Source organism: Selaginella moellendorffii, unplaced genomic scaffold (genome assembly GCF_000143415.4).
Source record: "Selaginella moellendorffii unplaced genomic scaffold, v1.0 SELMOscaffold_1, whole genome shotgun sequence".
NCBI classification, from domain to species: domain Eukaryota; kingdom Viridiplantae; phylum Streptophyta; class Lycopodiopsida; order Selaginellales; family Selaginellaceae; genus Selaginella; species Selaginella moellendorffii.
Window position 1 is genome coordinate 4910688 of NW_003314262.1, and position 14876 is coordinate 4925563.

At 50.2% G+C, this 14876-nt stretch overlaps 4 protein-coding genes across 10 annotated transcripts; all 4 read right to left on the minus strand.

Moving 5' to 3' along the window:
* Positions 1–2962: 2962 nt before the first annotated feature.
* On the minus strand, positions 2963–6794 carry LOC9662511 (pentatricopeptide repeat-containing protein At2g34400). 2 transcript variants are annotated; one of them, XM_002962146.2, is made up of 10 exons: positions 4926–5190; positions 4687–4870; positions 4472–4621; positions 4191–4405; positions 4049–4119; positions 3825–3987; positions 3610–3766; positions 3406–3552; positions 3264–3352; positions 2963–3200 (listed from the first exon to the last, which is right to left on the minus strand). In XM_002962146.2, exons 1-10 carry the CDS (start codon positions 5064–5066, stop codon positions 3123–3125), a joined length of 1395 nt encoding a protein of 464 aa, XP_002962192.2. In that variant the 5' UTR covers positions 5067–5190; the 3' UTR covers positions 2963–3122. The 2 variants fall into 2 exon arrangements, with proteins under 2 accessions (XP_002962192.2, XP_024537940.1); XM_024682172.1 differs by lacking the exons at positions 2963–3200; positions 3264–3352; positions 3406–3552; ... (3 more) ...; positions 4191–4405; positions 4472–4621 and adding exons at positions 6560–6632; positions 6681–6794 and having other exon boundaries at positions 4758–4870; positions 4926–6504.
* Positions 6647–9819, minus strand: LOC112348849 (protein lava lamp-like). 6 transcript variants are annotated; one of them, XM_024682135.1, is made up of 13 exons: positions 9705–9819; positions 9476–9645; positions 9315–9418; positions 9206–9262; positions 9021–9133; positions 8869–8955; positions 8618–8820; positions 8363–8567; positions 8257–8307; positions 8106–8213; positions 7993–8052; positions 7821–7942; positions 6647–7770 (listed from the first exon to the last, which is right to left on the minus strand). In XM_024682135.1, the coding sequence occupies exons 1-13, from the start codon at positions 9804–9806 to the stop codon at positions 6804–6806; spliced, it is 2349 nt and encodes a 782-aa protein (XP_024537903.1). In that variant the 5' UTR covers positions 9807–9819; the 3' UTR covers positions 6647–6803. The 6 variants fall into 6 exon arrangements, with proteins under 6 accessions (XP_024537903.1, XP_024537891.1, XP_024537910.1 ...); XM_024682123.1 differs by having other exon boundaries at positions 9021–9130; positions 9206–9271; XM_024682142.1 differs by having other exon boundaries at positions 8869–8943; positions 9206–9271.
* A 20-nt stretch (positions 9820–9839) lies between these two features.
* Positions 9840–12478, minus strand: LOC9662512 (probably inactive leucine-rich repeat receptor-like protein kinase At5g48380). The gene is made up of 2 exons (XM_024681201.1): positions 12364–12478; positions 9840–12196 (listed from the first exon to the last, which is right to left on the minus strand). The coding sequence occupies exon 2, from the start codon at positions 12177–12179 to the stop codon at positions 9888–9890; it is 2292 nt and encodes a 763-aa protein (XP_024536969.1). The 5' UTR covers positions 12180–12196; positions 12364–12478; the 3' UTR covers positions 9840–9887.
* Positions 12479–12500: 22 nt separating this feature from the next.
* Positions 12501–14876, minus strand: LOC9662513 (light-inducible protein CPRF2). Its single transcript, XM_002962148.2, has 4 exons — positions 14439–14876; positions 13836–14047; positions 13447–13648; positions 12501–13383 (listed from the first exon to the last, which is right to left on the minus strand). Exons 1-4 carry the CDS (start codon positions 14859–14861, stop codon positions 13093–13095), a joined length of 1128 nt encoding a protein of 375 aa, XP_002962194.2. The 5' UTR covers positions 14862–14876; the 3' UTR covers positions 12501–13092.

Genomic DNA, 14876 nt, shown 5'->3' on the forward strand with positions numbered 1-14876 from the left:
AAATTAAAAGTAGAGGTGAATAACATTAAGCCATCGCAGCAAGAAGTGATGTCATTCTTTGTATAGTGGACATTTTTCCTACACAATAGCTTTGTGCAAGTGCGAGGCAAACAATTCCACAGTGGGGGTAATATGTTCTTGCATATTTAAAAGTAAGAATGCACATCAATTCGCTCAAATTTGGGCATTCTTCAAAACCCAGAGCCTAGGCATTTCTGAAAGATCTCAAAAAATATTCTCCCACTGGTGAGAACAGTGGAAAACAATTATTTCATTATTTTACTTTTCTCATTCATTTCTTCTAGAAAAAAATCAGATTTATGTTTCAAGTTGATAATGTTCTTACCATGTCTAATTTTTATAGCCAGATATAATGACCTGCTTATGGTGTAAGGGAAACTAGTGAGACTTGATTAAAATTAAGGTGGCTACTGCCTTCTTTTTCTCCAGAAGCTCAATCAAGTGACAATGAAGCCCATCTTTGCCACTTTCGTATCTAGCTTATTCGGTGGCTCTTCCAGTGACTTTGAGCTGAGCCAGGATGCCGTGGAGGATTGCAAAGAGATTGCCAACAAGGAGGTGAGTGACGTATTTGTATTCAGTGATTTACCTCTTGAAAGCCACAGAGCTAATGGTTGTGATGTTGATTCTGGTGATTGGCCTCAAAAAACCAGTAAAAGTATGCTCTTTGCGCCAAGGCATTCACAACCATGTATTGCTTAAATTGGACTTGTGACTGTTTGGGAAGATTTTATTTTTCCTGTGTTAGCAAGCGTGCTACTCTCGTCAATCCATCCCTGAACCGGACTTCGACCTTACAGTGAGCATAAAAATCTTTTCTTGACAGGCTATTCCTTTTCTCAGCTCCTGGAGGAGTTCCTCTCATAGGCCCGATTGTGGAGCTCCCGGGGTTGTTTCTAGCAAGTGGTCACGAACGGAGTGGTCTCTCGCTGGTGGTGACGCTAGAAATCTTCACCACCAGAAGTTCTTGTTATCAATCGCAACTTGCTTGAGAAAAATCATTCGAAAAGAAATTTTTGCAACACTTCTGTGTCGGAATATGACTTAAGCTTCGAGACACATCAAACGCATACTCCAACCCAATAAGTACCAATACACAAATCTCGACACTATTTAAATATTGCGCTAAGGCATGTGGGATAATTGAGCGTTGCCTAGTAGTTATACATCCACAAGATAAGTAAAAGCTGCTTGTCGCCGCTTCGTGGTGCAGTCGGCTACCTCAGGCTTCTTTGCTCTCCCTTGTGTCTTTTTCATGGTCGAACATTGTAGATCAAACTCTCTGGATCCGGTATCTCAGCCCTTTGCTGCCGTCCCTCATCATGGCGCCTTGCCGTTCCCAAATTTCTGGAGAAATCGCTACAAGAAAAGAAGTCATTTTTTCATTTGTGTTATTCCACAGGGTCACGAGTTTTTCCGTTGAGCATCCGCTCTCTACCAGTACCAAAATATTTATAATTTGCAATAATAAATACAACATGTACCTTGTGAAATTTGTCGACAGCAGCAACCAATGCTGCTTCTTTCTCTTCCACCGCAACCATTGCTTGTCTCATCGCTAATGCTTTTAAAGCAAAATCCTCTTTTGCAAATGCAGCCTCCATTTTTGCAATCGCCTTTCTCGCAGCCAATGTTGCTGCTGCTTCTCTTGCTGCCAGCTTTGCCGCTGTTTCACCACCCGTTGCTACCCCGTCCTCAGCAGCTCTCCTTTCTGCCTCGGCCTCTTCTTTGGCAGCATTAGAAGCAGCAGCGGCAATAGCAGTGGCTTTGGCCGTTGCCTTTTCGGCACTTGCCAGCAAGAGTAAATAGTTGTCTCAACATGAACCACTCCAAACCCTGATGAAGGGGTTGTCCAGACCGCTGTCCACACAGTGTTTGTCACGTATGCCCCATAGCAGAGATTGGGCGTGAGTTTGTATTAAAGATGCGCAAACCTTGCTAAGAGTTTCTTCCAGAATGCCTCAAATTTAGTATAAAACTCATTTAGCAACTTTTCCCTTGGCAAAGACGCCCGAATTATGTTACGTGGCCTGTTTTCTATCACGTGTTCGATGAACTTGTTCAGGTCTGCAAAACTCGGTCCCGAATAATAGATGAGAAGTTCTGCAAGCTCACGAGAGCAGCCTTCTCCCAACCTTCTCTTGGTCATCCCAATAAGCTGCTCGCTGGAAACTTGCAGTAAGCTGTAAAGTGTTCCTCTAGTCCGAGCATCGGATGTGCTATACACCATATCTGCTACCATTTCTTCAGAACCAACCAGCCACAGACTAAAGTGCTGAAAATCAGTTGCTTCTTTTCCCAGATTCACCAGTTCGTAGGCCTCATCCTTCATGAGCCTGTCAGCATTGTCAACGACCACGACCAGAAAGCGAGGCTGTGCTCCTGTGTACCTACTCCACCAGTTCCGGTACCGTCCTACTCTTAAAATCCGCTCCCATTTATCTATGGGCTTCCCCCAGACAACTAGGAAATGGAGCACCATATGTGGTGTTGATATAGTCGCACAACTCCGATGTGGTGTCCTCCTTCATGCTGAAATACATGATAGCTCTCCCCCTTTACCTCTGGCTTCACAGTGGGCGGTAAAGTCTGGGTACAACAGTCTCCATATCGTGTAAATTGTGTCCGAGAACAGTAATCCGAGAACAGTAACCCACCATGATGGCTGTCACCTTTCGAACGTTGCTATGCACTTGCTCCGGAGTCGTCGTTGGCCGTCCGGATCCTATAACCTTTGTTCGAAGCGACCCGCAAGAGACCCTGGAGACCTAAACCTTCCCAGAACATAATGTCTGCACGAGATGGCATGGTGAGCAGTGACCACGAGGCGTCGACAGGCCACGCGCAACACACCTATGCAACATATCTAACGAATTTTTTACTAGAGAGAAGAGGTCTGCCCAAAAAACAATCTCTACAAATTAGCAAAGATCACACAGTAAGCAACGACCTTAGAGATGCACTTTCATCACTGTCAAGGAATTCGGCAGCAGCAGATCACAAAAGAATCTATGGATAGACAGAGCTTTCTTTGAGCCATTGCTGTTACACTCGTGGGATGCACAACGCTTGTCTCCATTGTTAATCGTCATTATTAACGCCTAAACACTCCATTGAAAGATTGTACTCGAGCTTCGTTCCATGATAGTGTCCACGATCATCTCTGCGGTGCCAAGTGCCTGCGATTGAGATAAAAAACAAGAAACTTTACAGGTTCTGGTGGTGAAGATTTCAAGTTTTACCAGCGAGAGACCAGTCCCTTCGTGACCACTTGCTAGGAACAACCCCGGGAGCTCCACAATCGGGCCTATGAGAGGAACTCCTCCAGGAGCTGGGAAAAGGAATCACAGCTTTAGCCTGTCAAGAAAAGATTTTTATGCTCACTGTAAGGTCGAAGTCCGGTTCGGGGATGGATTGACGAGAGCGGAACGCTTGCTAGTGCAGGGAAAAACTTGGCAGCTCTGTGGAGGATTTGCTGGATGACTGCTTCGTCTGGAGTCATGTCAAAGCCTTTGAATTCTCTGCTACTACCTGTTGAGACGAAAGAGAAAAAACTGGCTCGATGTAAGAGCTCAAACTCATACGCACCGAGCAAGAAATTTCCGGCCGGATCGACTGTAGCCGTGGTGGCCACTCCAAATTCGTCTAGTGTTTCCTTGGAGTTTTTGGTGCTCGTGTAAGCAAATTCCATGGTTCCGTAGTTTAGATGCAATCCAGCCGTTTTATCCACCACCAAAAGGTGGCCCTTTGATTCAGTGAGAGAACCAGCGTCAGCTCAAGCTGGGAAAAAAGATTGCTTTTACCTTCCGAGGCCGGATTGATGGAGTCAAATCCAAATCAAAGCGTTTGGATAGAATTTCCAGTAAGTCCGAGCTCCAAGCACCGGCTGAAACTATAACAGCTCGCTTAGAATGAAAGTCACCATTTAAAGTTTGTAATCCCTGCATATATTTATCTGCTGGCGACCTACGGAAAACGACGAAAAAACAAGCTTTTGTAGAAGCAGTTAGATATCAAGTTGTCATACCAAAGAAAACCCGTCACCGGACTTCCAAAAACTTCTTTGTAGCGACCTCCTGGACCCAAAGCTCGATTTTCCTGCCAGGAAAAGACTTTCAGCATTTGGTAAAAGAGAGGAAAAAAAATAAAGAGGGAACAACGCACCATACTTGTTGAATGAACTCCACTGTAGCTCTTGCATCGATTTGGCAATCTGCAGGGAAAAAAGCCGCAGCTCCTTCTGGACCAAGAACAAGAGCAGGCTCTGCCGTTTGAGCTGTATGAGAGTTCCAGAACTCTCCTTGGACTCCAGCAGCAGCAACCTTGTGTAACCTGTTGTGCAAAGCTAGAGACTCCTCACCCCCAGTGGTAAACAACAAACTCCCTGCAGAAACATCAAGAAGATCAAACAAGAACTTCAAGAGAAAACGTTTGTCTTTTTCCTTGGTACCTGTGTCTCTCCACCCAATTTTCTCGAGAGGATCAACGCCAGAAGCTCGTATTTCCGCTACGAATTCGTGCCAGAGTTGGATGCTACGACGAGAAAAATCCCATGTTTTGGAATCCGGATTGAGGTGTCCAGACCATATGTACCCTTGTCCTGAGAAGAAGAAAACCAGGCGATCTATAACGCATAGATCTAAGGTAGAGCAACGAATAGCATACCAGCTCCAGTAGCTCCAGCGCAGATCTTATGGGCTGCCTCCACAACAGTGACGGAGAGATTGGTTTGGCGCAAAAAGCGATTTGCGATAGAGAGACCGATGATCCCGGCGCCAGCAATCACCACATCGGAAGAGCCCATTGCATGGACCTTCGCTGCATTTGGCAATGACTCGAGTGCCATGATCTAAACCGAAGACAAGGGTTTAGTCACGAATTTTCTAAGAATTATGAACACATACCGAAGCGCTAAGCTGATGTATCGAAGTGGAAGTTTGAGAAGATCTCTTCCAGCTTCGCCTGTAAAGCCGCTCGAGCTCCAGCATCCGCCGCATGGCCTCCACCAAAGCTGTCAGCTTCGTCCGTCCAAGAGCTTCGCTCATTCATCGTCCCAGTATCGCGCCTCAAAGCTTCTACATCTTCACTCTCCTCCGTCATCCCCGCACGGCTGTAGATGTTCGCCATCAAGACGTAGGCGGCACCGTGTCTCTCGTCCAGTTTCAGCACCGAGTCGAAAGCAAGCCTTCCAGCTTCCACATTCCCCCACTTGTGGCAAGCTCCCAGTAGAACCATCCATATTCTCAGGTCCGCTTGCATGGGCATGCTCGCCACCACTGTCACTGCTTGCTCGACTCGGTTGGCCCGGCCAAGAAGATCAACCAAGCAAGTGTAGTGCTTGATGTCCGGAGCAAGGCCATACTTCGTCTTCATCTCCTCGAACAGCTTGAGTCCCTTGTCAACTAGGCCGGCGTGGCTGCACACTCCGAGAACCGAGAGAAAGACCACTCCATCCGGTTTCACTCGATCTTTAGCCATCCTCTCCAAGAGTTCTATCACCTTTTTGCTGTCTCCTTGCAGGCTATATCCTGAGAGTAAAGCGTCCCAAGCCACCAAGTCCTTTCTGGAGATGGAGTCGAATATGTAACGAGCTTGCTCCATGCATCCACACTTCCCGTAAAAGTCCACCAGAGACGTCGCTAGAAGTGGATTACTTTGGAGCCTTGCGATGCGGATTTGAGCTTCGATTCGTCGTCCAGCTTCTAGTGCCGAGAGGTTGCCACACGCCTTGAGAGCAGCCATGTAAGTGACGACGTTCGGGACACAGCCTTGTTCTTGCATTCTCGAGAAGAGGCTCAAAGCTAGCTGACTCTCCCCGCTTTCAGCGTATCCCATAATCAAGGACGTCCATGACACCACGTCCCGCTGCCTCATTCTGTCGAAGACGCCTCTCGCATCGACCAGACTCCCACACTTGGCGTAGAGATCCACCAGGCTGCTTGCCACCAGGAGATTCATTTCAACTCCACCTTCTACTGCTTGACGATGAACTGCCCTGCCTCTTTCCAGACTCTTCGTTTTCAAAACGTTTCCTTCGACCAGCTTCCCTTGTTCTTCAAGTGCCAAGTTGCCACAAGCCTTCAATGCCGCTAGAAGAGTGACACGGTCTGGTTCGAAGCCTTCTTCTTGCATGCTCAAGTACATCTGAAAGGCCAGATTGCTCTGGCCACTTTCTGCGTATCCCCGAACCATGGAAGTCCATGTCACCACTGTGTGATGGAGCATGCAGTCAAAGACCCGGCGAGCGTCCTCCATGCTTCGACACTTGAAGTACATATCCAAGAGCGTGTTTGCTATGTAGACGTCGGAGATGTCATCACGTTGAATCACAGCTGCGTGGATTTGTCTGCCAGTTCGAAGATCTAGCGTGTTGCTGCATTTCTTTAGCGCGGCCACCACTCTAAAAATTCTGCCCCTGTTGTCTCTCCTTTTCTCTTCGGTGAAGCAAGCTAGAGTAAAATTTTTTACACTTGTTGTATTGTTCTGGAGAAAACAAACTTTGTTACAGTAAGACTTAAGCTGTATTATGCTGAAGTACCTGATTTGTCACCGTCATTTTGACGCTACCTTATCCAAACGCACAAAACTTCGAGACGGAGTAGACGCTGTTCCTGAGGAGCGCACATTAGAGCGAAAGTTTGAGTAAACTTTGAGTGTACCTGTGTGCCTTACAAAGTATAGCCGGCGAGAGAAACTGAAACGTCCTCCCGTTGCCAGCGGACAATTTTGGAGCTGCCTCCACAAGTCTGGATTGGGGAGCAAAGAACAGCATAGACAGACAACTAGTTCTCATCAGTGTCACTAGAGTTCCCCTCCCCTCCTGCTTCTTCCTCTGTGTCTCCTGCTTCTTCTTGTGAATCCGGCGCTATCTCGTTGATCGGACTCGGAATCTCGTCCTTTACAACCATTGCAGAACTCTGACTGCCCAGTGTATCAATCCTCACGACTGCTGCGTCATCCCTTGCAGCGCCTCTAACTTGCAGGCTATCACTATTTCCAACTTGGCTCGCCAAAACCCTCCTCTCTACTTCATCCTGAGAGTAGTTTCCGTCACTGCCCAGAACTTCGGACGTGACAAGGTCCGCTGTGCATAGACTACTCCTTCGAAGTTGTGTCTGCGAGTCAGTTCCTCGAAGTCCCCTTGCAAGTAAAGGAGTTCCTGGTACCTGTCCAGCATTCTCGGTTTCGTTTCTTTCGAGCAGAGGAGTCCCTGGTTCGTTTCCGGCAGTTTCAGGATCTCTTTCCAACGGAGTCCCCGGTACTTCTGCTGCAGTGATTTGAGTTTCCATAATTGGAGCATCATCCCTGACAGTCGCGTGTTGTCGTGCCTGATCCATATCGAGAGGAATCAACTGTGTAGCATCCCACTGTGTCACGTTCAGCTGCGTGGGTATGTCTTCTCGAGCTTGTGTCTGATTGTTGTGCTCCACTCTGTAGCCACTGGTTTCCTCTGCCATCTCGTTTAGATCGAGCGTTGCAAGTAAGGTCTTCTCTTGAGTAGCATTTACGTGTGTGCCATTTGAGCCTTCGTCCCTCATCGTTTCGCCATCCTTCATTTCCTCGTCGACTGTCTTGGACTCACTGTGCTCTTCACCATTGTTATAACAGTAGCCAGCAGGAGCGGCATTAGCATACTCCGCATCATCGTCCTTGAGTGTTTGCATCATGGCTTGAAGTTGGAACTGTTGCTTCTGCTGTAACGCCGAAATCTCTTCCGCAGTTGACTGGAAAGCCCGCAACTGTGTCTCTCTGGAAAGGCAGCTTTTGAGCAAAGTTCTTAAGGATATGTGTGCTCTTACCTCAGTAAAATACGGTCTCTGGCACCTTCAAATCGTTGGCTTTCAAGTTTGAGCTTGTTCAACACTTCCTCTTTCTCCAGCTGAAGAGAGGCAATTTTAATATGCGCTGCGTCCTTTTCATGCTAGAAAGAAAGAAAGACAGTGAATCAAATGTCAAAGAAAATTTTCCAACCTTGCATTCCTCCAGATTGTTTAGAGACATTTCAAGGTCCCGTATCGTTTTTTCCAGCTCCTGAACACAATACGTTAGTTCCATGGTCAAGCTTGTCAAAAAAAGCCTCCAACCTGTCTCAGGGCCGCAGATGCATGTTGCTCAGTGTTCAATTGGATTTGTAGTTCTTGACCCTTCTTTTCAAAATTCATACGAGTCTCCCTTTCTTCTTCCTGCATGCCCTGTTATTATGTCCAAGTTCAAGTTCAAGGCTACTGCACTTACCAGTTGCTTTCGCTGGCTTTCGATTTGTACTCGGTACTCGGTCACAGAGTCCTGAGACAAATCATAAAAACAATTAAGAAACAGCATCATGATGATTTTTTCTTACTTGAAGTGCGGCCATTTTGTCTTCCAGCTGCCCTCGTTGTCGAGAGAAAGCTTCAGCTTGTCGATTCGAGTCTTGCTCTGCTTCAGTCCGAATCCTATCTACAGCTGATTTATGCTGTGCTTCAATTTCTTGTCTTTCTTTCCTCCGCTGACTTCTTTCATCTTCTAACTGTTTCTCGAGCTCTTCCCTGTTCGCTTTGAAGCTGCTAACGGAGCCAATATCATGTTAAAAATCTAAATAAACTCAAATGCTTACTTCTTTAAGGCTTCTTCAGCCTCCATTCGTGACTGTGCAGCGCCCTTCAACCTATTGTTCAAGTCCTCTATCACGCTTTCTTGTTGAACGCATTTCGCAGAAAATTCTTCCATGCTTGAAACCTTTGTTGACAGCTCTGCTTGCAGGTCCGCCAGCTTTTGCGTATACACAGATTTACATTGATCGACGGCTTCCCTAACGATCTGCGTAAGATGTAAATCCTCACATACGATTTTTTATAAAGTACTTACTGATTCTGTGGAGGACTTGGCTGCTCTCAAGTCCGCGTTGAGGCTATCACTTTTATTACACTCGAGCTCCAGTTTCTGTCGAAGCTCCTGTGCATGGTTACACATCAGACAAATACTTATATAGCTTTGTCACCAGATTGATTAACGATCACCTGATTGCTTCGCTCTAAACGCCTTACATCTGCTAGATTTACAGGTCCATCTCCAATACCTGATCCGGACATTTTCATTCTTTTGCCATCCTCGTTCTTGGACAGCTCTACTTCTATAATCAGGAGAGAAAATTGTCAACATAGACAAGCAAAAGAACTCGCAGATACTTAGAGCATGTACCTACCTGGTTTTCTTTTCAAACCAGAACTAGTATCCCGAAAGACGTACGCAAACCCATTCTCTGCAAGAGCTACTTAACGAAGTTGGAAAATCCATGTAGGAAGAAACAATACCAAGTTCCGGAAGAGCTGCCAGCGATATGACATCTCCGTGCTGGAGACGAAGCTCGGGAGAATCTTTCCTCAACCTCTGGCCATTCACATAAGTCCCATTTGAGCTGGAAACACAGCACCCCCCAGACGTGGAGCTCTCGAAGCAGCATAGAAACAAGTACCTGGAATCTTTAATGTACGCCGCCCCGCTGATCCCATCATCAGTAGTGATATTCTTGCGGAAAATTCGGCAATGCCGGCCACTTATGCTCGGCGAATCGAATAGAAACAGAGAGTCCGCGACCATGCGCCCCAGGGTGTGCTCTGGAAGTGTCAAGAACATATGTTGCCCCTGAAAATCACGAAATCAGGCAATCCTAGCTTAGGAATCCCCCGGCGAGAGACAAATACCTGAGCTCGTTTCTTCGCAGCGTCCGAGAGAGCCGAAAGCACGCCCCATGTCCGATCATTCACTCCCGCGGGCAGCGGCTCCTGCAATATTTGCTCCGGCATAGCTATAGAACCCTAACAAGAAGCCAAAAGCCCTAGTGGAATATCCGCTATAATTTAAATCAAACAGGCGCGCGAAGAATTTCAAGCGTTCAATCTTTGCATTTGGACTCCAGTTTGCTCCGAGGAAGAAGCCTTCGCAGCTCCGGGATCGTCATCGGCGCTGGCAGCAGTGGCAATCGCAGCAGCTTCCGCAACATCTGGCGCCGCTAACACTAGCGGAGGAGGTGCCGGCGCCGCTTGCGCGCCGCCACTCTCCAAGTCATGCTCCTCCTGATCACCACACCGATTCCCAAAGAACTTCCTCCCACTCCTTCTCGGCCGCTGCTGCTGCTGGAATTGGTGATTCCTCGCGTGATTGTGCAGTGGATTCAAGTTCTCCACCGGATAGTAATCCTCCCCGACTGCCCGGAGCATATGATAGACCTCGTACATGGAGGGCCTTTCCTTTGGGAAGGATAGAACACACGAGCACGCGATCTTGAGCACTTGCATCACCTCCCTCCGCCGCCCGGAGCTTCCGTTGCTGCTATCGCCATTCCCCGCCGCCAGCAGCACCGACGCCTCCGCCACCAGCGACGGATCCACCGCCTCGGAGACATGGCCGCTCTTGAAGAGCTCGCCAATCCAATCCACCAGGCTCCTCCTGGAGGAAGAAGACCGCGCGGCAACTCCACCCTCACTGTCACCTCCACCATCACCACTGTCACCGCCACCACCACCACCGCCGCCACCGCCGCCACCGCCGACGCCAGCGTTACCATCGTTGGGCCGCCGCCCAGTCACGAGCTCCAGCAACACGACCCCAAACGCGTAGACGTCCCCCTTTGGTGTCGCGGTCGTGGACGCGGCGCTCATGCTAGTCGCCCGCGACAGTGAATACGTCGTGGAGTAGTCCTCGGGCGGCACGTAAAAACCATCCTCGTCACTGTTACTCTTACCGCCGGCGCCACCGGGCCTACCGCGCCCGGTAACTATTAGCCTGGCCAGGCCGAAGTCCGTGATTCGCGGCTCCAGGTCCTCGTCCAGTAGAATGCTGGCCGAGGTGATACCTTTGTGGACGAGTCGCGGGTTACAGCTGTGGTGAAGCCAGGCAAGCCCGCGGGCGGTACCCACCGCCACCTTAAGCCGCGCGGCCCAGTCGAGCCGCCCCGAGGTGGAGCCGGAGGAGCTGTCGCCCGGAGTGGATGCCGCGGCGGTATGCAGCCGGTTGTAGAGGTTACCGCACGGCATGTGTTTGTAGACTAAGAGGCGCTCGTTGCCCGCGATGCAGTAGCCGAGGAGGGGCACAAGGTTGCGGTGGCGGACCTTGGCCAGGGCCTCCATCTCCGATCGAAAGTGCTTCTCGCCCGCGCTGTGCATGGCGGCGCGGCGGAGCTTCTTCACCGCCAGGACGGAGCCGTCACGCAGCGTCGCCTTGTAGAACACTCCAGTCCGGGACATGGCGATGACGGCGTCGCGGGAGAATCCGGCGGTAGCGGCGGCGATGTCCGAGAGCCGGATCTTGACGATGGGCTGCTCAAACATGGAGACGAGCACAGCGCTGGGCGACTTGATCCGCCGGAGCCACGCGTTATCCAGGAGCTCCTCCTCCAGCTCCGCGCCACTCTTGCGCCGCCGCCGCTGCCCACCCAGTGCCACCCAGCAGCAGAGGAAGCACGCCGCCAGCAGCGCGAGCGTGCCGCCGGCGGCGACGCCGGCCACCACGGCGGTCCGGGCCCGTGCCGCGCGGTGCGCCGCCGCGGCGCCGGCGGCACCGCCCTTGCAATTGGCGCCCAGCGGCGCGCCGCACAGCGCCTCGTTGCCCGCGAAGGAGAGCTCCGTGAATGCGTGGAATGTGTATGGAATCGGCCCCGAGAGGCGATTGTCCGCGACATTGAAATCCCGGAGGCGAGGGAGGAGCCCAATCTGGCCCGGGATCCCGCCCTCGAGCCGATTCCTCTGGAGGCGCAGCTGATTGAGGTAGAGGCACTGCGAGAGATCCTGGGGGATGATCCCGGAGATGTTGTTCTGCGAGAGATCGAGCTTGACGAGGTAAGGCAGCATCTGGCAGAGATCGGCAGGGATTGGCCCCGTGAAGAAGTTGCTCGAGAGATCCAGGCCAGTGAGGCTGCTACACTTCCTGAGACCTCGCGGGAAGGATCCATGGAGTCCAGCGCCGGGGAGGGAGAGACTATAGACCTTGATCTCCGAGGGATGGAGGCACTGGACGCCCAGGAAGTTGCAAATGTTGGCAGCGCTGGTGTTGAAATCCCACGACTGGAGATACTCGCCCGCTGTGGTGACCGAGCTCTTGATCTCGCGCAGGCACTCCACATCCTCCTGCGCCGCCACCGCCATCGCCAGGAGCGCTAGCACCGCTAGCCGCATTGCCATACCGCCGCCGCGAGCTACTGCATAAAAGACGCACAACCCATGAGATCCTCTCCGCGACCCAGATGCTCGATCCCGACGCTGGACAGACCCAACAAGCCCGATTCCACGACCAGTGGCTCGATCGATCGACCCACAGTCCCAATCACTCCAGCCGACCCATTAAGAGGGGGAAGAACACACATACCCGTGGCGCGAGATGATCGCTCGCTCGCTCCTTCTTCGTTTGTCTCCCTGCCTGGCCTAGGCCGCCATCGCCCTCTCGCTCAGAGCTGCCCACACGCACTTACCATTGCCATCACTGGGGAGAGAGAAGCGGGGATATTCCCCGCATTTTCGCCATAGCCAGAGCAAGCGCACGAGTTTACACACTGGATGCTTCTCTCCCTCCTCTCTCTCTCCTTTGCGCTCCACTCCTCGAGATCGAGGCGATGTGGTGATTTAAACCCTACATTGTCTAGCTAATCGAGGAAGACCACACTGGAAAATCAAAGAAAAAGAATGGATTTGATGATCTCTCTCTCTCTTTCTCGTCTTTCTCTGTGACACTGTTCCACTGTTCTTCCCTGGTGCTCGCTTCTTCACAGCGACCAGACCACTATAATGGCTTTGACAGGGAAGCAAGCAAAGAATATATACTCTTCTTTTCTATGATTTGATGAGAACAAGAGCGCTTTTTTAGGTGGTGGCTAGAGTTACAAATCCCAGGCACGTGATGTTCTTGATTCGATCAAAAACAAACCAAGCTCTGGCTATGGCGGAAGGAAGAAGCAAGAACACGGAAAGAGCCTCTTTAGTTTTTAGAAAGTTTGTATACCATTCATAGAAGAAGATTGAGATTGTCACAAGCGTTGTCACGGTATATTTACAGGTAAGTTTCGTTGTTCTTCTTCTTTGGTACTTGTCTTTGTTTCTTTCAATCGCGCTCGCTGTTGGTATTTGTGTTGTTACAAGGTGGGCCGCGAATGCGCTTTTGGAGGTGCTCCAAGCTCGCGACCCGTTGCATGGAAGGCGTGCGATTCATTTTGCTGCCACCACCTCCACTTCCGGAGTTTTCCTGCTGCGGGCTTTGATGATCTTGGTGGTGAGCGTGATCTTCCTCGTCGATGATTTGGAAAGCCGGAGACTTCTGCTGATGCGGTCGGTTGCAGAAGTTCATCGATCCATTAGAGCCAGCTCTGGAGACGACGTTCTCGGCCATCTTCACCTGGATCACCTCAAAGCTGTGAGTAACGAAGAACCAAGGAAGTAAAAATGGGAATTTGTAAACCTTTGCTCGCAGAGCTTCAACGTCGGACTTGAGCACCCGGTTGTCCACGGCAGCATCGCCAAACTTCTTGTTGATGTCGTTGAGTTGCTTGAGCAGCGTCGAGTTCTCCACTCTCAGCTGAGCAACTTGCATCTCGAGATCGCTCATGTGAGCTTGCTTCCGTCGCCTCGACCTTCTCGCGGACTCCCTGTTGGATAGCATCCTACGCAACAACCAAAAGTGTGAAAAATACTACAAACGAACAACGAATGAACTACGATCGAAATAGTTGAGGAAGCATTAGACAAATCTAGTCACACACAAGGCACACACAAAGGCACAAACAACACGCAAACAAGAACAATGAACAACAGGCATGAAGAGCAAGAGATAAAAAAAAGCTTCCATACCGTCTCATGCGTTTCATGTCGCTGGGCTCTGTCGATTGCTCCACAGTGCTGTGGTCTGCGTCCCCTTCCTCGTCATCGGAGTGCTCGCGGGAAGAACCACTGGTAGCTGATGGCTTGTCTTTGTACTCGGGCTTCGGAGGTAGAGCTGGAATCCCACCGGCGACCGTGGCGTTCTTGCTGCTCGAATCATTCGATCCTTTCCGGTTGCTGGCCTATACATCCCAAACAAAGATTAACTTCGGACTATCTCCAGCATACTCTCTGGCAAGCAAAGCTCATGGATAAGGACAACACAGGCGAAAGAAGTCACGTAAAGAAAAAACCAAAGCTCTGAAACAAATCCAAGGTTCTGCCAATGAATAACACACAGAAAAGCTAAACAAACCATGAAAGCAAACAACGAAGAAAATCTAGAAAGAAAGATGGCTAACGAGGAAAAGCTCACTGACAACGAAGATGAAATGATCTCTAGCAATGAAGATCACACACCAGGATCTCTAGCAATGAAGATCATACACCACGAAGATGAAAGGATCTCTAGCAACGAAGATCACACACCACGAAGAAGGAACTACAATTCCCCCAAGAAAGCTATAGGCATACCCGTGTGAGAGCGACGGCGGCACACGCGAGCTCCAGCCTCTTCTTGAGATAATCCTGATACGCCTCTGGATCGAGCTGGCCGAATTTGCTCTCGCTGCTGGATAATCTCGAGAACAAGGGATCTAGCTGCCGATCCTCCACCTCTTCCACACCGCTCTCCTCTGTCACCGGCGCTAGCCTGCTCCCAATCCCAGCCCCTCCAGCAGCGCTGGCCTGCTGTGGCGCACCTGGAATGCTCGCAGATCTAGCTCCATCCCCCTCTTCCTGGATCGCATCGTCGTGCTCGCGAAGAAACTCCTGGAATGCCCATTCCGAGTCGCTGCGATTCATACCTCGCGCTTGCGCCGGAGGAGGAGGCGCCATCGCTGCTCCTCCCGCGATGGAGGATGATCGTCGTCTAGACTCCACAGGTAAAACCCTCATCTCTTTGGGATTAAG

What these genes read in the sequence shown, in the direction of transcription:
- LOC112348849 (XM_024682109.1), bottom strand. Translation starts at nt 9,806, where the DNA reads ATGCCGGAGCAAATATTGCAGGAGCCGCTGCCCGCGGGAGTGAATGAT. An exon ending in GCTGAAGAAGCCTTAAAGAA is followed by an intron (nt 8,568 to 8,617) that starts GTAAGCATTTGA and finishes TGGCTCCGTTAG; the next exon opens with CAGCTTCAAAGCGAACAGGG. An exon ending in AAAGCCAGCGAAAGCAACTG is followed by an intron (nt 8,214 to 8,256) that starts GTAAGTGCAGTA and finishes ACATAATAACAG; the next exon opens with GGCATGCAGGAAGAAGAAAG.
- LOC9662512 (XM_024681201.1), bottom strand. Translation starts at nt 12,179, where the DNA reads ATGGCAATGCGGCTAGCGGTGCTAGCGCTCCTGGCGATGGCGGTGGCG.
- LOC9662513 (XM_002962148.2), bottom strand. Translation starts at nt 14,861, where the DNA reads ATGAGGGTTTTACCTGTGGAGTCTAGACGACGATCATCCTCCATCGCG. An exon ending in CCGCCGTCGCTCTCACACGG is followed by an intron (nt 14,048 to 14,438) that starts GTATGCCTATAG and finishes TGGGATGTATAG; the next exon opens with GCCAGCAACCGGAAAGGATC. An exon ending in TTGAAGCTCTGCGAGCAAAG is followed by an intron (nt 13,384 to 13,446) that starts GTTTACAAATTC and finishes GAGGTGATCCAG; the next exon opens with GTGAAGATGGCCGAGAACGT.